The sequence below is a fragment of the Synchiropus splendidus genome, chromosome 2, assembly GCF_027744825.2.
Source record: "Synchiropus splendidus isolate RoL2022-P1 chromosome 2, RoL_Sspl_1.0, whole genome shotgun sequence".
In the NCBI taxonomy this organism is placed as follows: domain Eukaryota; kingdom Metazoa; phylum Chordata; class Actinopteri; order Syngnathiformes; family Callionymidae; genus Synchiropus; species Synchiropus splendidus.
This window is the reverse complement of record NC_071335.1, coordinates 27,646,486-27,668,868: the sequence shown is the minus strand read 5'-3', so window position 1 is coordinate 27,668,868 and position 22,383 is coordinate 27,646,486. Positions and strand designations below refer to the sequence as shown.

At 47.7% G+C, this 22,383-nt stretch overlaps 2 protein-coding genes and 1 long non-coding RNA gene across 3 annotated transcripts; 2 read left to right on the top strand and 1 right to left on the bottom strand.

Moving 5' to 3' along the window:
- The first annotated feature begins 304 nt into the window (after positions 1-304).
- Positions 305-10,903, top strand: si:dkey-28b4.8 (sarcoplasmic/endoplasmic reticulum calcium ATPase 2). The gene is made up of 25 exons (XM_053855365.1): positions 305-610; positions 1,410-1,529; positions 1,662-1,679; positions 1,763-1,845; positions 1,926-2,030; positions 2,091-2,229; positions 3,204-3,370; positions 3,543-3,698; positions 3,755-3,896; positions 3,984-4,150; positions 4,262-4,350; positions 4,451-4,553; positions 4,631-4,762; positions 5,449-5,574; positions 5,648-5,869; positions 5,932-6,043; positions 6,097-6,335; positions 6,428-6,648; positions 6,728-6,930; positions 6,995-7,080; positions 7,208-7,341; positions 7,425-7,542; positions 8,201-8,335; positions 8,409-9,607; positions 9,807-10,903. Exons 2-24 carry the CDS (start codon positions 1,412-1,414, stop codon positions 8,589-8,591), a joined length of 3,198 nt encoding a protein of 1,065 aa, XP_053711340.1. The 5' UTR covers positions 305-610; positions 1,410-1,411; the 3' UTR covers positions 8,592-9,607; positions 9,807-10,903.
- Positions 5,228-12,385, bottom strand: LOC128753614 (uncharacterized). Its single transcript, XR_008413864.1, has 3 exons — positions 12,183-12,385; positions 10,969-11,091; positions 5,228-7,563 (listed from the first exon to the last, which is right to left on the bottom strand). It is a non-coding gene; the product is annotated as an uncharacterized LOC128753614 (long non-coding RNA).
- Positions 12,386-14,590: 2,205 nt separating this feature from the next.
- LOC128753588 (large neutral amino acids transporter small subunit 3-like) lies at positions 14,591-21,729 on the top strand. Its single transcript, XM_053855373.1, has 12 exons — positions 14,591-14,676; positions 15,248-15,441; positions 17,701-17,793; positions 17,865-17,998; positions 18,733-18,863; positions 18,935-19,081; positions 19,222-19,257; positions 19,319-19,445; positions 19,508-19,637; positions 19,704-19,777; positions 20,559-20,682; positions 20,745-21,729. Exons 2-12 carry the CDS (start codon positions 15,316-15,318, stop codon positions 20,952-20,954), a joined length of 1,332 nt encoding a protein of 443 aa, XP_053711348.1. The 5' UTR covers positions 14,591-14,676; positions 15,248-15,315; the 3' UTR covers positions 20,955-21,729.
- Positions 21,730-22,383: the final 654 nt, after the last annotated feature.

Below are 22,383 nucleotides of genomic sequence, written 5' to 3'. Positions count from 1 at the left end.
GGTGTTGCCTCTGTTCTGCGCCGCCACCCTAAATACCGTTAATCACGTTCATGCCGGGGCAGAAGCGTCAAGTGACGCATCCACGAAATGTAAACCGGAAATAGTGATGTTCAAAAACAAAACACAACGTTTCCAACACATAAATGTGGTGACAATACATTGGAATTACTTGACCAATGTATGTCAACTATAACCTGCCGCTTTAAATAAAATGTATCGTCTATGTTTGAAGGTTTTAAATCGAATGTTTAGCATCGATAACCTTTACTTCGGCCAAAGCACCGGAAGTCGTCCATTAAATAAAACGACTTGATGTAATTGGACGTGTTATCCTGAATATTACCCACACGCTCTCCTTCAGGAAGGATATGATTCGATACGGTGCCTTTGGGCTGAGAATCGCAGCGCCGCTCGTCTTAAACGAGTCTTAAGATAACATTCGGACCATCGACGCGGAAGCTGTTTATGACTGAATCGGCTTTTGAACTGCAGCGAAACTGAACGTCCGTGCTGTCCACTTCCTGTGAGGGGTTGAGTGAGTCTCCCGGAATACATGCGACTCAGACTCGGAGCGACCGCCTCTCGCATCAGACCATAACCGACCTTTCTGGTGAGTGTCGTCTCTGGAGGATTAGCGACCCACCGGCTGCCAGCTAACAGGTGTAGCTAGCCGCTAGCTCTCACACACACACACACGGAGCGTAACGTTTCCACGGACGTCCCGGGAAAATGCCTCTGATTTACGCAGTGTTTTAGTCACTGACAGGGTCCCGGTCGGTGCCTTGGGAACCGTGGAGGAAGCTGGATGATGGTCACACGCCGTCAAAAATCACTGTCAGTAAACAGTGCGTGACTCGAGAGTTCAGTCGTGGCGACCGATATTTGCGGCGGTAAATACAGGAGCTCGCTGTAGGTTCATGAATCGTTTGGTGTCCGGAGTGACCTGTCCAGTTGAGATGAAACTTTATTAGCCAGGGGCGTTGCAGCGCATACAGCGCCGATTGCAATTGGAAATGATCACGTGCTCACTGTGAAGTCAGAGGTGATGTGTCCATGTTCATGTTCGAGCAGTGCAGGACGAACTTGCCCAGTGAAGGTCTCGCGATGCCACTTGACCCTGAGATACCTGTGGAGTGTTCAGGGCTGATCCAGAGGTTGGAGCCTCAGTTCCTCCCTGTTCTCAGGCCCACAGACCTTCAAACCAGCCACTGCAGCCCTATTTTAAACCATTCAAGTCTTTCACTGATCTCAAAGTTGACTGTTTAAAAAGCGTTGCCGTACATTTCTCTTGAAAAACTAGAAAGAACCGTGGCATTAAGGAGTGGTCCAAAATGTTATTGACAGGAGGAACGCTTGGGTTTCCAGAGGCTCTCCTGAATGTTAATGGGCTGTATTGTTTCTTGCCTCAGTGATGGATAATGCTCACACCAAGACAGTGGAGGAGGTTCTTGCCTTCTTTGGTGTCAATGAGTCGACGGGTCTGAGCTGTGAGCAGCTGAAGAAGAACAAAGAGAGATGGGGACCCAACGGTATGAGTTTTTGATCCTGACTCAGTCATTCTCCTTGGTCTTTAAGTTTAAAATTCCCCACTGGCTCTTGCTCTTCTTGTTTATGATGCTCACCAAATACATAATTTGATGTCTGTTCGTTTCTTTTTTCAGAGCTGCCAGCTGAAGAAGGTGAGAGATGACTCAGAGCATTACGTAAATTTCGCTCCTGCTGCCTTAGTTTCATCTCTGCTGTGTTTGGTTCCTCCGTCCAGGAAAGTCCCTGTGGGAACTGGTCCTTGAGCAGTTTGAGGACCTGTTGGTTCGAATCCTTCTGCTTGCAGCATGCATCTCTTTTGTAAGCTCTTCTGCCTCGACTTTTGCTGCCCTCTGTGGAGAGTTTGTGTGACAAACTGAAGGTATTCTTCTTTCCGGAAGACTCTGGCTTGGTTTGAAGAGGGAGAGGGGACGGTCACAGCGTTTGTGGAACCCTTCGTCATCCTCCTCATCCTCATCGCCAATGCCATTGTTGGAGTGTGGCAGGTTAGCGTCAGTGAAATGTGAGGGTGTTTGTGGGGCGCTGACTTGCCCTGTGGTGTGAAGGAACGTAACGCGGAGAACGCCATCGAGGCGCTGAAGGAGTACGAGCCTGAGATGGGCAAAGTCTACCGGCAGGACAAGAAGAGCGTGCAGCGAGTCAGAGCCAGGGACATTGTTCCTGGGGACATCGTGGAAGTCGCAGGTACGTTGGGCCTGACCCTCTCTTGCCAGTGTCAGACAGATTTTTCAGAGCTTCTTGTTGTCACTGACTCGGGAATAATGGTTAAGGATTAGAGACGTCTCCCTTCTACTACTTCGCAAATGCTTTGACTCCCAATGGTTCAGAAGTGATTTCGATGCATTCGAGCATGCAGAAGCGTTTCCTCTGCTGCATGCTTGTGGTTGCTGGCACTGGTCTGCGTGGACATACCAGCACTGGCTGCTCTGCTGGCTCTCACCATCATGGATTCAGTCTACATAATAGACACCGTGTCGATCTGTGCTTTTGAAGCAAATGTAGACAGACAAACCGCTCCTCTTCTCTCTGAAAATCTGCTCAGAAACAATTTCCCATGATTCATGTCTGGCCTCAGAAGAAAACCGTTCAATTCTCCTGATACCCGTCGCTGCTATTCCAGGCTGCTCAGACAGAGGAAACGGGGTTATGAAAGTTAGTGTGGGTGGTTGTGAACCGGTGCCCTCCTCCTTGCACTCTTCTCCCCCAGAGCATGGGAGCCGTGTGACCTACATCTGCACTGCCGGACTAAACAATTGGCAGAAAACTATTTAAAGACTCGTGCCGTGGGAGATGTGTGCGCTGGAAATATGTTTGTAATTGTCTTGATGCAGACCCCTGGTGTGTGTAACCAGAACATGACGCTGACTTCAGTACAAAGATGGAACACAAAACTGAGTAGTTCTGAAACGTGGTTGGATTTCCCCTGTCTTTTGTCATAAATGTAAGACATGAATTCCTTGTTGGGTTAGAATTATGCTGCCAAAATGTCATTGCACATTGTTTTAGCCTCGATAGATACTCAGCATTACCCAACATTCATCAACCGCTGGTGTTTTCTTCCACTGGGAGTCTAATAAATGTACTAATGCCAGCAAAAACCTCCGGTTTTACAGTCAATTGAGTCAAGTTTTGTTTTCTCCTTCGCCTCCCCTCTTTAGTTGGTGACAAAGTTCCTGCCGACATTCGATTGACCTCCATCCGCTCCACCACGCTCAGAGTGGACCAGTCCATTCTGACCGGAGAATCGGTCTCCGTGCTGAAACACACTGACCCAGTTCCAGATCCCCGCGCGGTCAACCAGGACAAGAAGAACATGCTGTTCTCTGTGAGTCCAGCACTCATGGTTTCACATCAACGCTGGATAGGGAGCTGTGATCAGGGTCTGGTGGGAGGGTGCTCAACTCATCAGTTTTTCTCAGCTCACCTTATCAAAGACTGTGAAGCAGAGATTTCTCAGAGCCCGGTTTGGATGTTTACCGTCTTGTACTTCATGCCAGGGTACCAACATCGCCGCCGGCAGAGCCATCGGAGTGGTTGTGGCGACAGGGGTGCAGACTGAGATTGGCAAAATCCGTGACGAGATGGCCTCCACCGACCCGGAGCGCACGCCTCTGCAGCAGAAACTCGACCAGTTCGGGGAGCAGCTCTCTAAGGTGAGAGCGGCTCCCACGCCTGAAGCGCCAAGCCTGACGTCTCCCGTCTATTTTAGGTGATCAGTGTCATCTGCGTAGCCGTGTGGGCCATCAATGTGGGCCACTTCAATGACCCGGTTCATGGCGGCAGCTGGCTGCGAGGAGCTGTTTACTATTTCAAGATCGCGGTGGCGCTGGCGGTCGCAGCCATTCCAGAAGGTGAAACGCGCGCCTTTGCTTTGGTGCGGGCATGAGGCCTGGGTTCACGCTTCTCAACACCAAACCCGGTTGTGCTTGTCCGCCCAGGTCTCCCGGCTGTCATCACCACCTGCCTGGCGTTGGGCACCAGGAGAATGGCTCGCAAGAACGCCATCGTTCGCAGCCTGCCGTCAGTGGAGACGCTGGGCTGCACTTCCGTCATCTGCTCTGACAAAACCGGGACCCTCACCACCAACCAGATGTCCGTGTGCCGGGTGGGTCATCGGCGTCGCTGCGCAGCTCTGACTCACTAATCTCACTCTGATTTAAAGTAACCCAGCTAATCGGCCAGTGTGTTACGCATGTGTGTGTGTGTCTCTGTGTAGATGTTTGTGGTTGACAGTGTGTCCCAGGACCGGTGCAGCCTGAATGAGTTCTCAGTGACCGGATCTACTTACGCCCCTGAAGGGGACGTGTGAGTGCCAGTCACCTCTAACCTTACACTAACATCTCGCCTGTGTGAGTGGCCAGCGCCGGGTCCACGTTGGTGATAACGCTTGCCTTCTCCTCTCCAGGTACAAAGATGGCGCCGTCATTAAGTGCAGTCGCTACGAAGGCCTGGTGGAGATGGCCTCCATCTGCGCTCTGTGCAATGACTCGTCGCTGGACTTCAACGAGGTGAGAGAGAGGCCGCCGTCACGGACATTCGTGACTCTGGAGGGGCGGCGAAGTTTTGAACTTGAGTTTCATTGCAGGCGAAGGGCGTGTACGAGAAGGTCGGGGAGGCTACCGAGACCGCTCTCTGCTGTCTGGTGGAGAAAATGAACGTGTTTGACACGAACCTACGCGGCCTGAGCCCCACTGAGCGAGCCACGGCCTGCTGCTCTGTAAGTCTGTCGACAGAGGAGACGCTCACATGACCCAGCCAGGGCTGATGTTCCAGTGAAAATGGCAGTGGGTTCAATAGAAATAGTTGGTTTGGCAGTGCACCACCTCAGCATGTGGATTTGTAGCAACAGACCTCACTATGTGTTGGCTGTGAAACTGACAGCATGTGCACCGTCCCCCAGTGTTCTGTCTCCACCCAGAACACTATGCTCAGAAGTTCAACGCAACACTGCGTCAACGGTGGGATGACAACAGTAATAGCGAGGCTTGAGTCCGAAAGTGTGAAGGGCGAGATCAGGGGTTCACTACTGAGTGCAAAGACAAGGGTTCCAGGTCAGCATGGGATTTATCTGAAGATATCATGACAGTCCTTTGGTCCTTTCTAATGTTTGGCGCTCCCCTCCCCACCCCCACACATCCCAGCGGCGAGCGGACGAACACACAGCCCCTTCAGAATGGGAGCAAAATAGCTGCACAGGGATCAGAATTCCAGTCGTTCTATTGCTTGAACCAAGCGACAAACCTTTATATGTGTATTGTTTGAATGAATGAATGTTGTGGTTGTGACAGTTGTGAAAGGGGCCCGGGTTATGGGTGTGGTTTTTGCAGTCCTGTTTTAAAATCCCAGCTAAAAGCCTGATTTCAACACACGCGTGGGAATGCTGACTGACGGTCATGTTTCCAGGTGATCAAACAGCTAATGAGGAAGGAGCTCACACTGGAGTTCTCCAGAGACAGGAAGTCCATGTCTGTGTTCTGCTCCTCCAATAAACTCACCAGGTCCTCCACCGGAGCCAAGATGTTTGTCAAGGTCAGTGATCGGCCGCGCACCTTCCCCTTCCCTCCCTGCTCTGCCGGGTCTCTCCTGACCGCTCTGTCCTCAGGGAGCGCCGGAGAGCGTGCTGGAGCGCTGTAATTACATCCGAGTCGGCAGCTCCGCCCGGGTGCCCATGAGCCCCACCACCAGGGAGCAGCTGCTGGCCACTGTGCGGGAGTGGGGGTCAGGCAGGGACACGCTGCGCTGCCTGGCCATGGCCACACGAGACTCGCCCCCGGACATCAGCCGCCTCAACCTGGAAAACTCAGCCGCCTTTTCCGACTACGAGGTGACGACGGCGCAGAAGTCAACATGGTAGTATTGGAAAATAATCGTTGCCTCCTCGCGCAGGTGGACTTGACGTTTGTGGGCTGTGTGGGGATGTTGGATCCGCCCAGGAAAGAGGTGCTGGGCGCTGTTCGGATGTGCCGCCAGGCCGGCATCCGTGTCATCATGATCACAGGTGAGGCGCCTCCTCTCTTTTCTGGGGTTGTGTAGCTAAGTGCCGATCCTCAGGCGACAACAAGGGCACGGCGCTGTCCATCTGTCGGCGGGTGGGGATCATCACGGAGCAGGAGGAAGAGCAGGAGGGCGCGGGCATCAACAGCGGCCTGACCGGCCGCGAGTTCGACGAGCTGCCGCCTCACCTGCAGAGGCAGGCGTGTCAGACGGCGCGGTGCTTCGCCCGGGTGGAGCCGGCGCACAAGAGCCGCATCGTGGAGTACCTGCAGAGCCTGAGCGACATCACCGCCATGGTGAGCACGCTGGCTGGGCGCCACCACACACACACACGTGCGCACACACACACACACGCACTGTGGTTTCACGTCCATCCGTCTCCGCTCAGACTGGCGACGGAGTGAACGACGCGCCAGCGTTGAAGAAGGCAGAGATTGGGATCGCCATGGGGAGCGGCACGGCGGTGGCCAAGTCAGCGTCGGAGATGATCCTCGCCGACGATAACTTCTCCACCATCGTCGCTGCTGTGGAGGAAGGCCGAGCGATCTACAACAACATGAAGCAGTTCATCAGATACCTCATTTCCTCCAACATAGGAGAAGTGGTCTGGTCAGTTCTGGTCACATGACAGCTCCCCTCATGGTGGGAAAAAATTCTGTCATAATTCTAACTCTTCCGCCCTCCTCAGTATTTTCCTCACCGCGGCCCTCGGGATGCCGGAAGCTCTGATCCCAGTCCAGCTTTTGTGGGTCAACCTAGTGACTGATGGGTTCCCTGCAACCGCACTGGGCTTCAACCCCCCGGACCTGGACATCATGTCCCGCCCCCCTCGCTCCCCAAAGGAGCCCCTCATCTCCGGCTGGCTCTTCTGTCGCTACCTCATCATCGGCTGTCAGTGAAGCCACCATCATAGTGAGCCAGTCACCGAGGTTGAGCTGCTCTCTTCTCGCTGCAGGTTACGTCGGAGCGGCGACCGTCGGCGCTGCCGCCTGGTGGTTCATGGCAGCTCATGATGGACCCAAAGTCAACTTCTATCAGCTGGTACATGACAACTGCCGTGGTGGTGGTGTTTGTTTCACTGTTTCACGTCAACGATCATGCGAGAATGAAAATGAATTCACTTCAAAGCAGCTGCTGACAAACCTTCCCTCTGTCCCCTCTCGCTCAGTCTCACTACCTCCAGTGCGGCGAAGGCCACGCAGAGTTCGCTGGCGTTCAGTGCTCCGTCTTCGAGTCTCCCTACCCCATGACCATGGCTCTGTCCGTGCTGGTGACCATCGAGATGTGTAACGCCCTGAACAGGTACCTGCACTCCTCCTCCTCCTCCTCCTCCTCCAGACACCGGTTCAGGATCTGTTTGTGGTGACACCTGTGTTTGACTCCAGTCTGTCAGAGAACCAGTCCCTCCTGAAGATGCCCCCCTGGTCAAACCCGTGGCTCGTTGGCGCCATCTGTCTGTCAATGGCTCTTCATTTCCTCATTCTCTATGTCGACCCGCTGCCGGTGAGGAATTTTTGACGGGTTCTAAACGAGAAAAATAGAAAGCTGAATCCAGTAAAAACAATTCATCAGAAAAACAATGTTTTGTTTCTAAAAAAAAAAAAAAAAAAAATTAAAAAAAAAAAAGATGAATTGAAAGCTGATCCAAAGGTCGTGAATCAGGAAAATAAACAAAAAGAAATCCCACAAATAAGTGATTTGAAATAAACCTTTGAATAAAGAAAAAGAGAAGATTCTAATAAAAAAATTATTAGAAATTATTACAAATTTCAACATTACATTTTTATTATTATTAAAAACGTTTCCAATCCAAAAATAAAATTATAAAGTTTAAATAAACCTTATGAAATAGGAAACAAATTAAAGACAAAATTAGTTTTCAATACCCCCAGAAGAAAAAAATTAGTTTTGAATCAAAAAAAATGTTTTACATCATTTGAATCCTAAAACAAAAGCTCTGTACCAGATGCAGAGTTAAAAGGAATTATTGACCATTTTGAAACGTTTTTTCCTCGGACTAAAAGTGTTAAATCTGACTGGGCTCCATAAGCCGGGGAGAGTGCTACAGCTGCAGACACGTGTTCAGCATTAGAACATTGAACTCCATAGTTGGTCAGTGTTCTACTAAAACAGCTCTGACTGGTGTTGTCGGTCTCTGCAGATGATCTTCCAGATCCGCCCTCTGTCGTGGCCTCAGTGGGTGGTGGTTTTAAAGTTGTCCCTCCCCGTCATCCTCATGGATGAGGCTCTGAAGTTCATGGCGCGCAACTACATCGAGCCCGGGAGCCAGATCCAGGTCAGCGTTCACGTCACCTCAGTTGTGGCACTTGATCTGAGACAGACTCTTAACTTCTCTTGTCAATGTGAAGAGCCTGGAAGAGGAGGCGGAGCTGCAGCGGAGGAGCGCCGGGCCCGGACTCTTCTACGCCCTGACCCTCAAGCTCCGTCAGTCTCTCAGGGGCGTGTCCTGGACTTTCGTGTTCATCTCGGCACCGTTGGTGATCTGGATCTTCAGTCTGGACTCGGACATCACCAACATCTTCTGGGAGTGAGGGCTGGTCAGAAGAAGTGGGCGCAGGACGTGACAATCAGGATTTGGGTTTGTTTTAGAGCGAAGCTTAAGCACTTTTAATTTGAAGGTCTCAAACACACAACAACTCTTGATTTAACTGCGCCACAACCACAACCCGGCCCAGGAACACAGTGAGGAAAGGTCAAACAGGAGGAAAGAATGTAACAAGCAATGGTCGAAGGCTGATTCCAAACTGATGGATCTTGTGCCAAAAGGTGAAAATCCATATGAACATCCTGTCGTGTAAATCCACACAAATATCCCACTAACTTATTTATTTTATCTTAAATAGTTGACCTTTATATTTAATGGAGCAGTGTTTTTAGAAAATGTGATTATCATGAAAAAAAAAATCAGAAAATAAAAGAAAACAAACACGATGTTCATCCGGAAAACCTTAAAGAAATGAAGGTGGAGGCGTGTGACTATAATGCAGATGTATCAAAGGAAGGAAAAGGATGCTTAAAAAAGGGGAGAAAAAACATTTCGAAGCATGAGACAAGATGACAAGAAGTGGTCAGTCAACTCTGTGCACTTGCATTGTGATATTTAACAGAGCAGTTCATCGCACCATCCTTCACAGAATCAGCTTCAGTAGACCCACGAGGTCATTTTACACCAGGAATTGTTTCGTCTGCAAGTGAGCTGGAGCTCAACAGTTCCTCTGACGACTCAAGATGTTTTCTAGTCAGTTCTGGTGCTTCCAGTGCTGAGCTCAGACGTCAACTGAAGGTCCAGTTTGTCTGCGGCCCCCTACTGTGGGGAGCGGAGAAGTGCGTATTGGTAGTGGGATTTTATTGGCCAAACCTTTGCCTCTTGAGATGTGAGCTGTATAATACTGCAGGTGTAATAGTGAGTAGTAGTTTACTGCCATTGCTGTTGTAGACATTCAGAGAATTTGGACAGAGCAGCAGTCTCGAACTGATCCACGAAGGGTCTGCAGTCGGTGCCGATTTTTGTTCCAACCAATCAGGAGGACACCTCCTCACCACTCGGGTGTCAATAATAATCATCCATGGCCAGTCGGGTGCTGTTTGTTTCAGCTGACACTTGCTTGGTTCACCCAGGTGAGCGTGTTTGAGACCCCAGTGGTGGACCATTTTGCTTTCTGTCGCTAAATGTTTGCTGCTGACGTTCCCTGTTTTTCACTGACCTTGAGTGAAGGTCATTTCACTCTGTTTTGAAAAGGTTGGAGGTGAGAGTGCAGGTGCACAGAGGTCGAAATAGTGTGCTGTTGTCCACACAGAAGCGGCCTGTGGTTGACGTGTCGGGCCTGGACACTGAGGTGAAAGTACTTGGATCAGTCGAAGGGTAAAGTCCATGGGCTCGAGGTGTGGTGACTTCCTTTTGATGTTAAGTCCCTACATTTTATTTTTGGTGTGTCTTTTGTAGAGGCTAGATGATGTTTTGGTGCTTGACAAGATCATGTCTAGTCTGCACTCTGTTTCTTGTGCTCTCCCGTTTTCCATCCTGAGGTTGCACCCTGGAGGTTTAGCTTTGAGGGGCTGCCCCAAAAATGTGTCGCCTCACATGGGTCACAACCAAGGGCTGGGTTTACTTTACCAGAGTAAAACCGGTGCTTCGTCCTAATCATGAACTCTTAAATGTTCCACCCCTCCACCACTTGCCAAGCTCCTGCTGAGCGATTTACTGCTCACGAGTGCCCCCTAGTGTCCAAGCTTGTGTATCACTTTTCTCATTCCATTAGTCCTTGGCTCACTGACCAGACAGTTTCCCATGTTGTGAGTCGTGTGTGTCATGAGGGCGGAAAGGGAGGTCAAACATTCATTTTCAATCCTGTTTGATTTATTGACATTTCAGTTATGTTTTCTGCAGCACTTGATTGTCAGTGTTCAGAATGTTTGTTTTTCTCACTTGAGCTGATAAGTTTGTGGGGTTTTTTCTGACTGAATGTTTTTGTTTTTCTTCAGTTGAAATACTGTTTCTGCCTTTCGCCGTGGTATTAAACCGTGAAGTCCAATATTAGAGTTCAAACATGGCTGACACTTCATCTGCCTTTTTTGTTGACAGAGCGATGCCAGCTAGTGTGAAAGAACATTCCTATTTATTCTAGAACTTCTCATAGTTTAACATTAGCTGACGTTTGTGCTACTTTCTGGTTATCCACGACTCCTAAATGTTAATATCCACGTTGACGTTCCTGACACTCGCTCTGAGCCCATCTGATTCCGATGACCTTGTTTTCTTTACTGCTCCGCTGTCATTGGGAACGGAGGGACGGAATAAAGCCGCTGTGGTTGAAATGACTCATTGTTTTCTGAGAATTTATTTTGAGAAAAATAACAAGTACGTGGAGTATTTTGAGAATATATACATGCGTAGCCCCCTTTACTCACCAGAGCTCTGCCCCTTCTGCTGTAGTCACACTGCTCTGCAAAGCTGCTACGGGGGCGAAGACATCATTTAGCAACAGCCAGTAGTGTCTCTCCTTACTGAAGAGTTGGCAACGCTGCATGTTACTGCCAAACAAAAGGTAAATGAGAAGTTTTGTCAAAAGGAAGTTTGGTTTTCTTTTTCAAAAAGATGACTCAATGCATGCCTAAAGTGAAATTCAAGGCTTACTTCATCATATCATACCATAGTTTAACAACCAAAAGTACCCCGTTCGTCACTCCACCTGTCCGGACTCAGAGCACACAGCAATTCCCCAAATTCTAGAGACGTTGGAAGTGATAGTGGTGGAAGAAATATTGAGTTTTCCAAGCTAGGAACGATGACTTGATGGCCTGAAAACCTCGATATACATGGGAGGAAACCAGCTGTTCCATCATGACTTGTGTCCCCTGCTCAAAAGGTATGTTTTCCCTCCACAAATCTGGGAATTGAGCTCCAAAATTGTGTCAAAATGTAGAAGACAATCCATTTTTCTCACCCCTCAATCTGTGATCGTAGAATCACCCAGGTCTCAAACATAGTTCACTGCCTTGGTTCACACTCAAGCTGACTACAGTCACATTGTACACGCCGATTTCAACATGTTACTTCTTCTTTTTGCTGTAGAGGGCGGTTCCTGCCGAGACGTGTTGAGGTGCAGCCATCACTCGGGGGACTCTGCCAGATATTCTGACAGCTGCGTCTAGTGTCACGTCTGAAGTCGTCAATAAAATGTGGTAGAAGTCTCACTAAAGATGTCAGTGAAGACTCCTGAGGTCATTTTAATCTGGCTTTTGGTTAAAGGAATCTAGTCCAAGCAGAGCAAAACCCATTCCCATGTATCAAAGCTATTCAGAAATGCAGCGCTAGGTCTAGCAAGCACACACTGGTCACACTAATGTGACCTGAACCAGTATTTAGTCACTCAAAATCAGACCCAGTGTTTCCTGGTTTAAAAGTACGGTCCACAGTTGACGGCCCTCCAGGGCAGCCGAGATCTGAATGAAACTCCACGACAGTCCAGGGAGGACGGGGACATGTGCTGTGTGTGTGGTGGGCCGAGCTAAGCAGACTCCAGCTCCATTTATAGAGCGGGTACGTAGGACGGGGCGGTTAATGTGTGCCACTGAGCGCAGCTGACACACACACACACACACACACAGAAGGAGATCATTACCTGAATTGGTCGAAACTTTTCTCCAGTCACGGAACAATATTAAGATCTTCTGAAGGGAAACAGGATCCAACTGAAAAGTAAGTTTTACTATTTTGAAAACCCTTCCAAGTGAAGACGTTAATACCACTGTAATGACTATTTTCACCTTGGTTAAAACACCATCGTCTTATCTCTAACTCCGTGTGTGACGGACCACCTCAGCTAAAATGCCTGGGCAGAGACTTCAGTATCTGTATCAGTATCAGTGTAAGTCACTGCCTAAATATTGACACAATCACAGCTGACGGGACTCTGTCTATCGATCCAGTGAGTCACTGTCAGTCAGAGGACACCAGTGGTTTTGGAGTCACGTCATCATCGTGACATGACCACAACGCTGCGCGTGGTCCGCCTCTTTGGTTCCCACCACGGGGTGCAGAGTCTTGCCCCCAATATTGAATGTTGGCTGTGGAGTGGTTTGACATTGTTTGAAAGAGGTTTTGGCCCTACACTGTTCACTTCTTCTTTCAGCCTCTCTTGTTCGTCCTGTCGTCCATTATCAATATATTTAACATCATAAGATTCTTCTAAGAACTATACATTGCCGACTGGCCAGGTGTTCACTCAGTGAGAGACAGAGCTGAGAGCAGCGTGCTCTGTCTCTGGGGTCGCTACCCCCTTTTTTCTTTGTCTTGTTTTTCCCTTTACTGTCTTTCCTTTCGAAGCTGTGCTATTTCAGGGCCTACTGCTATTTGCCCTGAAGTGGTTGTCTTCCTCTCCTTCATCTCCATCTCCTCATCTACATTCTTGGACCAACACTGTCTCCCTTATCCATGTGTCCACACCGTCTGCCACTCCCAGTCTCAGTAGCTTCATCCATGACTCTCTGAAGTCCTAGCCAAGAAAAGACAAAAAATATCTACTCTCAGGGTCATGCTACACATGTGGACCTGGGCCAGTCAGATCTCCTGCAATCTAACTCACAGTTTGTAAGACATCAGGTGTTGACCAGCAGTCAGTTGAGTCAGAGCTGAAGCACAGTCAGTCCGCTGGGGTGGGACAAAGAGCTGAGTCAGAAGACAGGGCTCTGATCAGTTGGGTTCAGGTGGTTTAGTTGTTCCAGCAGACAGCTGAAGAGCTTGAGTCTCAGTACTCAGCCTGGAAGTGGGTCCAGCTTTTCTCCAAATGGTCCATCAATTTTGTTTCTTTAGTTCATTCCATGGTCTCGTCCATGAATGGAAACAAAGACTGTTGACAATACAAATGGTGACCGCAGCCCACAATGCATTGCAAGGTGACCTTCCAAGCCCTTCCTCCCTGCACTGAAGACGAGCAAACTTGAATGATCACATCCATCCATCCACCCACATCTGTTCATCTGTGAGTGGTTCGTGATGGCACAAGAGTATTCCATTAACATGATGACATTGCATGAGAGACATTGTCTGTTTGAGAGTGAAAAAGTTCATGTGGTAAAGAGCTGAGACTGGTTCCATTGGGATTTGTGCCTTTAAAAAAAGTCTCGTTCAGTAGAATGATTGACTGTCCATCAAGGAGGGCGGCGCAGTAGCCTCTCAGCAAGGTTCAGGGTTCAAATCTGGACCTTTCTGGGTGGAGTTTGCATGTTTCTCCAGGTACTCCGGTTTCCTCCTACAGTCCAAAGACATGCGTCATTGGACTGTGGGTGGGTGGTGTGTATGGGGGTGGTGTGTGTGCCCTGCGATGGACTGGCCACCTGTCCAGGGTGTCCAGGGTCCAGACCGGCTCCAGCAGTCCCTGCAACCCTGACCAGGACTCAGCGGTTCATCAAGGATGTTCATCCTCTCACGTCTTTTGCCTGTGTTGGTTCATTGGCCGTCTCTTCCTGCCGACCAGAGGAACATGGCTCCCACGTTGGCTCAGGCGTACAGAAGGAGGTGGTGGATGGCTGCGACCTCCATCATTGAAAACCTGCTGTTCTCCGCTGTCCTCCTGGGCTGGGCCTCGCTGCTCATCATGCTGAAGAACGAGGGCTTCTACTCTCACCTCTGCGCAGGTGAGACCACCTTGGTTTGGACGTTGTGAAGGTCATTGTTGAGGAACTGCAAACTAGCACACCAAAAGGTATCAAAGCCCTTTGAGAGTGGGATTCTCTGAGGACATCAGTTGCTTCCTCAATTAGCTTCTTGAAAACAAAATGAGCTCTAACAGCTGCTCTTTCCAACTGGTGCACTTCATTGTTGTTGACTGAGCTTTGTGAATAACATATTTGGCTCCTTAGCACTGGCTCTTACCCCAGTAAACTAGAACTAAACCGTGAAAATGCCGATCTTCAACACGTCTTTGTGTCCGTAGAAAACAAGAATGGGAGCAACGCCACTTCTCACCAACACGGAGTTTGGCACAGTTGTGTGGAGCAGGACGAGATGCTGAACTTGGGCTTCACCATTGGATCGTTCCTCTTGAGTGCCGCCACCTTACCATTGGGGATTTTGATGGATCGGTTTGGGCCACGCCCAATCAGGCTCATCGGCAGGTATGAGATCCATCAGACGACAAATGGCTTGGCAGGACTCGCCTTATCATGCAGCAGCGATGCTCCGTGGCTGCAGGTAGCCTGGGCAGTTATGAGGACCATCTGAAAGGCATCATTCTTAGAAGCGATTTGCTTGAACAGCTTTTTTGTTCTCGGTTGGTCCTGACTTGATATATGTTGACTCAGGAGTCAGAGTTAGGAGAGTCAGAAACGAAGCTACTGAGGTTGTGACAAGAAGGTACAGATGGTTAGTGGAGATGAAGAGGAGGTGGAGAATCACCGATGATGGAGAATATGAAGATGTGACTTGGGATGACCAAGATAAGTGAAGGTGGAGGACCTGCTGTGGAAACCCCTGATGGGAAATCTACTTTTATGGCAAAGATCTTGATAAGCCTCCACCATGCAGCAGCTCAGGCTCAGGTACTTGCTCACAACAAAGTTGTTTCAAATGAGAAGAACTCTTGAGCTATTCCATCTTATTCCCTCTGAGATCCATGGCCTGTAACATGTAGGTGTGTGCAGGAGATCTCCATACCTTGTGTGGAGTCTGATCATATACTTCTCTCAGCTCTTGTTTTGCAGCTTCTTGTGCGATGATCGCCACTGCAGCCTACAACCCTGAAGGTGAGCTCCAACATGAGAACAAGGCCAAGACGGCAGGCACAGTTGTCCTCTCTCCCTCTAGTGTTGTCCATCCTCATCTTCTTTGCTGTTTCCTTCAACGGCTTCGGAGGGATCTGCCTGACGTTCACCTCGCTCACGGTACCGACCCCCCAAACACTCTTCCCTCTCGCCTGCATCTCCATCACTCTTCCACCGCTTGTTTTGGAAATGGTTTCCAATTATTCCGAAATGTGCGTCAGACATTTTACCACGGAGAATGAGTCAGTGGCGTCACACATGACTGATGTCCCCCCGCCTCCTGCAGCACCATCTATGACGAGGTGACAAAAATATCTTCACGTCCTTGCACATGGTTTTCCTAATGGCTGCAGACTCCAATGTATTTTGAGACATTTGGCACAGAGAAGCACATAACTTGAATCTTTATTAAAAGGTCTTCAGCGAAGCTCATCACACACCTAGTGTCCGTGTGTCTGTGTGCGGTGACTAAACACGTCCAGCTTGTGTATTTTGGATCCGACTCACAGTTCCACCTGCTCCAATGCTCTCTGACCAATGAGAGGATGGGTGTCCGACACACCCTCCCTCTCTGTTTCTCTCTCAGTCCTGACCTTAGACCATGTCGTGGAGTCACTTGACATGGTCAGCCTGGCCCCAGTCATGTGTCTGTCAGTGTGGCTGGTGTGTGTTCGCCTCTGCGCCACACAACGGTCGTTTATTTTTGTTGGCAATGTCGCCGATGTAAATAAAATAATGGTCAGTTAGGAATCACTGTTCAGATGTTGTTCGAATTACTGCAGTAAGTTTCTCTCTATTCTCTGTCAGTTAAACCCGGTCAGCAGGCTGAGTGACTCCACTGCTCTCAGTAACACAGCCACCTTTGCCTCTAAACTCAGGAGTCACTCCAGGGTTGTTGTTGCACCAACAATGTTGCACATTTGGTGCTTTGCTGCAAACTATATGTGACTTCATTGAGCACATTTTTGACCCACAGGTTAGCGCACTGACGCAGGTCAGTATTTAGGAAACGTCTGTCCATGAGAATCGCTTAGGGAGTAGATCAAGCAAACCAACAAATGAATGTGGTACAAACACTTTCTTTACTCTTTTTCTGGGTACAGCAACAGGGTTTTGAAGTACATCCAGCTGGTTGTATCAGCTTGTGCTTTTCTTCTGGTGCGTCCGAAAGCATCTGCTCCTCCTGTTGTTTACATTTTCAATGATACTAATGGTTCAGCTGAGACATTTTTAAGACCAATAATAATTTCATGTTAAATGAAGTGTAATATCCATAAATGGAGGACAAAGTCATAAATATTGTAAATATTTATTCATCCCTACTTCCTGAGTTATGATATTTCCACGTCACTTAATAAACATTTATTCCTTTTGTAGTCATCCACGTGTTCACTACAGAAACATAGGTCTGACACTGCTGTGGAACGATTCCTCCTGGGGGACACGTGTCGGCCGCTGACACTCGAGAATAGAAGTGATTGCTCACCCAAAATTTGATATGAGCTGCCAATAACAGCAGGCATGGAGTATGTAATGTGTAAAAGCCACGTGCGGAGGGCAGAGCTAAAGTTGGAGGGACGGTCAGGTAGTGCAAATACACACACACACACACAGATATACTCACATTTTGTATGTGGGAACATTCTCTGACAATACAGATGGCTGCTGTTGAGGTGTGTTGACAAAACACTCCTCGTGAGGACCATATGACTTTGTGGGGACATTTTGCTGGAACCCTCAAGGTCAATCTGAGGATGAAGACTTTCAAATAACTGGGTCTTTAGACGTAGGTTTCAGTTTGGTTCAGAGTTATGCTCAAGGTCAGCCATGTGTTTTGGTTGGTTAGGTTTAGGATGAGAGGCTGGGGAAAGGGTGATGGCAATGAGAAATATCCGGTGTGTTTAGCCATGTTTTGCCATATTTGTGAGTGAGTCATGACAAAGCCACATTCTTTTGTGGACATTTTGCTTTGTGAGGATATTTTGGCCGGTCCTCACAAGGTTTGGAGGTTCAAAACATCAGTCAAAGTACTTTATCATAGCTGTGTTTCAGTTTGGTTCGGAGTCCTGGTTAAGGTTAGCCAGTGCTTTGGATGGTTTGTGTGGTCCTCTGCTGTATCAAGAATAAAAATACATCAGCTGCTGCAGTTCATTACACATGTTGCCAGTGTCCTTGAGCAAGGTAGTCATCACTAGTACCTTCAGCAGCCTCTTGCTACATTTTCAGGAGCCACTTTTGAGCAAGGTGTTGGTAGTTTGGCAGGTATCTCTGTCAAAGAAACCAAAACGACAAGTAAATGATCAGCAAGTAAATGCCCTAGTGGTCACCAGCTGAACTACACCTCTAAAATGATTTCCCCTCTCCTCCTTCCTCACGTAGCTTCCCAACATGTTCGGGAATGTCCGCTCCACCATCCTCTCTCTGATGATCGGCTCCTACGCTTCTTCAGCCGTCACCTTCCCCGGTGTCAAGGTCAGCCCTCGTCCACTCCACGCAGATTCTTTCCTTTATCATTGGTTGGAACGTTCTTGCCCGTTCTCCAGCTGATTTACGACCTCGGAGTGTCGTTCCGGGTCATCATGTGGGTCTGGTCTGGCCTGGCCTGTCTGGTTTTCCTCAACTGCTTCTTCAACTGGCCTGGCGAATCCTTCCCTGCACCTGAAGACGTCAGATACAGGCAATTACCAGTCAGAAAAGCCTTTCTGAGGGAGTCTCGAGCAGCAGATTAGGGCAACTCCTCGCGGTGATGAAGGTCCACAAACTGCCTTCTGATGAAAACCTAGCAATCCATGCACACGGCTTTCGAAAGCTGTAGTTTCTGTAGAATAGAAATCACCGTAACGCTGACTCAGCGACGTTTTCTACTGCTGTTGCGATGAGTATGGGCGAGAACCTCACAATACGCATCAGGATACTTTTGGTCACAATACATGTCACGATACATCAACATATCACAATATTGGGATTTTAAACTATCACACGAAACAACCCAAAATTGAGAGGACAAATGAATTTAAAACTATTAAACAAAGTCAAATGCAGAGTACGTGACGTTGGTTATTTATTCTACTGAGACGTGTTGCTAGTTTTGCAAAGCAAGTGTTTTCCATTTCCATGCTTTCAATTGCTGATAGCATAAAAAGTTGTCATCAATTATTTAGTATTTTGCTTCCAAGTTGGCTTAAACATGATTTTTCATTTTTATAAAAAGTGATTCCGTATTAAGAGATGAAATATAAATAGCTCTCCAAAGACGTTCTCACTATCACATGGCATGTCAAAAGGAAACGAAATCCTGTAGATTTTCAAAAGAAAAAACCTTCCTGTCTCTAATAATCACTGCCACTGTAATGTTATTATTAGTTCTATCATTAATTCCCGCGTGCATGGCATGACTGTTTTTCGGTGCAGAAAAAAGGTGAAACTCAGCCGAGTGGTGATGGAGAACAAGATGACTGGAGACAGATCCGTCACTCACCTGACCGTCATGGAGGACATGATGGAAGGCAAGAAGAAGGACCACACGGATGAAACGCCACAAGGTCCGGCAGCATCTCCTGATCCAACCCGACCGTCGGAGAACCACTCTGAGTGTCTCTCTTCTGCTCCTCAGACTCTGTGTCTCTGTGTCACTCCATGTGTTCGCCCATTTTCATGTGGAGCCTCATCACCATGGCCATGACCCAGCTGAGGCTGATCTTCTTCATGGGTGCTATGAATAAGATGCTGGAGTTCCTGGTCACACATGGCGACCCCAATTGTAAGCAACTGCTCCTCCTGAAACTGGAAATGTGGAGTTTGAGTTGCTATAGAGCAGGAAAAGTTCAGTGGTTCTGGGCTGGAAGCACACACACAACATTTCTTACGAACTAACCTGACCTCCACTTGTGCTCTCCACAGCATCTAAAGAGCTGCAGAAGGAAGCAGATGAACAAGGTGAGTCTTCACAAAACTTCGGGGAAGCTCTTCTGACTCCAGTGTTGGTCTCCCTCTCCAGTTGCGTTCTACTCCTCCGTCTTCGGTTCAATGCAGCTGCTGTGCTTGCTGACGTGTCCTCTGATCGGCTACATCATGGACTGGAGAATGAAGGAGTGCCAGGACGAGAACGTTGTCGTGGAGAAAAGGTCTGAGGATGTCCAGCGGTGATGTTCGCTGCCACGGGAGTTTGATCTTGAATGTCTTCCAGCCAAGCAGTTCCTGAGAAACGAGACAGAAACATCCAGAAACTGACCAATGCCATGAGGGCCTTCGTCTTCACCAACCTCCTCCTGGTCACGTTTGGCATCATTTGTTTGATCGACAACCTGCCGTTACAGGTTTGGAGCATGTAGTTTGACTTCATGACCTTCATGACCTTGACCTTTTGTCTGTCTTCTCGTCAGATGGTGGCGTTTATTTTGCACACCATCGTCCGAGGATTCATCCATTCGTGCTGCGGGGGACTGTACGCCGCCGTGTGAGTCTCCAGAGTGGTGTGGTCTTTCCACACAGCAGAGACATTCAAACATTTAGTCTATTATTATGACTCCTGCTTTTTTATGATTGCTATTATGTTGTGCGGTTCATTAACCTATCAAAGTTGTTATATTTTCAGCCACAAACTTCTGCTTTGATCAGCACTTTTTGAGGTCCAACTAGGTCCAACTGATTCTGTTTTAAGAGTTAATGGCGCTTCTATTTCTCACCATCTCGGTCTTGGTGCCATTTGGAGTTGGAGTTGCGTTTTTTTTTTTTGTGTGTTTTTTTTGGTCGACTTTGATACAGACAGTGTTGAGAACTGACATATTGAAAGTGTCAAGATGTAAACAACAAACCAAGAAAATATCATTTGAATTAGTTTGTATCTGTAAAATGTAGCCACAATTTTTTTTCCAAGATTTGGCATTACACCATTTGATATTGAGTCATATTCTAAGAGTGTCCACTTCCGCTCCGTTTATTCTTCATCTTTCCATGGAAATTTGGCGTTCATCGTGATTGACATGCTTATTCAAGTCAAGGTTGCTGGGTTCAAACACATACGAGCGACATATATCAATATTTATAATCAAGAAGTTGCACAAATCCTCTTGGTTGTAAATGGCTCTTCTCAGCAACACACAACTTCACAGTGAAATAAATGTCAAGTTTTGCTGTGAGAGAACTGTAAAGTTCATGCCTTTGCTCCCTATCAAGTCAGGGTTGCGCTGGGGTGTTAGCTAGCCGCCCGCTAACCAGCTAGCCCTGTCGTTCTTCAGGTATCCAGCCAACCACTTTGGGACGCTGACAGGCATGCAGTCCATGATCAGCGCTGCGTTCGCCCTGCTGCAGCAGCCCTTGTTCATCATGATGGTCGGGCATCTAAAGGGGGATCCGTACTGGGTACGAAGGAAGAATGACCTCAGCATGAAGCTCTGTAACTGACCAGGCTTTTCCCACCACAGATCAATCTGGCCCTTCTCGTCTTCTCTCTGACGGGCTTTCTCTTGCCGGGATATCTGTTTTATCACCGGAGAAACCTGATCAGAGCAAAGAGCAACAAACAGGCCGACAGTCCATCTGCCAATGAAGACGAACAATTATGCCGGTCGGACAGTGCCAGCCGAGCAAATGGTCACCCTGCCAACCTGCCTAATGGACTCAGTACTTACTGAGAATGTTGCGTTTCTTTTCCTCCGGAAAGTCCTTGTAAATGCGCTAATGCCACTAGTAGCCCTGACAGCGAGAAGTTCAAGGTGGAAATCACCGTTCTGACAAGTTCCCTCACGTGCCATCAAACAACGTTCTCTGCTCAGTCCAGGTGTTTACTTATTTTTATCTACTTTATCTACTTGATTTCTAGTTCTGAAGACCCAATGATGATATACATGTATAATTTGAGCTTCTGTCGGAGTTGATTCATATCGATATGAATTTGTTTTTCTTCATAAGCTATAATGACGTGAAGCATCTGTTGTTACTGCTCAGAATATGTCTCATATCTTCAACCCTCCCCTCTCCTCTCCACCAGTCCAAAACATCTACTCTGTCTCCAAACTTCTCCACCTGTCCCTCTACTCTGTCTCCACGTCCTCCACCTTGGCTGCACTCTCTCCTTCACATTACAGCAAGTGCTGCAGAAACATGCTTCAAAAGTCCATCACTGTAAATAGTACTTGAAACAGATGGAGTTGCTGTACTGTACGTGTAATATATGTTGAATATTTTTAAATCTTGATTTATCTTTATTCTATTATTCTTTAATCTGTTTCCCACATCTCATCACTGTTGATGCAGAGCAACAAAGTGTAAATTCAATTCACTACAATTTCTAATGTTCTCTTCGAGGACCGTAACATTAATTCTCCCTGGTTGTTATCAGTCCAGTCTGATCGGATGAATGTCACATTCATGTAAATATAAAGGCCTTGTTGTGCAATTAAAAACATCCATGGGTTTCTCCAGTTTTCTATTTTTTCATGAAAGAAAATGTATTTTTTTTTGTTACTAGATTTTTTGTTAGTTTTTTTAATTGAATGACTTCTTCACATTACTTTTTTTACTATTAATAATCAGTAGTAATGGTGTGTTTTTTGAGTGAACTTCAGGTGACTATTCCAGGGCAAAATAGTCAGAGTTAATAGAACTCAAATCATCTTTATAATCAATTAATGGCTAAGATGACGCTCATACACATAGTAATGAGTAGTTTATTAATGGGAATATATGGTCTCCGATCAAAAGTGCAACCCAGGAAAAAAACTCTTGGATTTGTTTTGGCAGACAAGACGTTTTCACTCACCACTGTGTTTGGGCAAGAGTGACTCAAACTTGTTTAAAAGTCTTCAAGTTCAGTTCCAGATTAAGAAGCAGCTGCAGCAAATGTCTTCTTAGTTTGACTTTGATCTTCAGGGAAACTTTTGTGTTGTGTAACAGCAAAAACACTGCTACATAGGTTATCTATTAGGTAACTGGGTCGACCCAAAATCACCCCTTGTGTGTCCCTCTGGATGCACATGCCAAGCGCCGACACACGGAGGATGCACATGTATGAACCCACAAGAAAATATGATCTCGTTCCATACTCCGTGTGTGTGTGGGGGG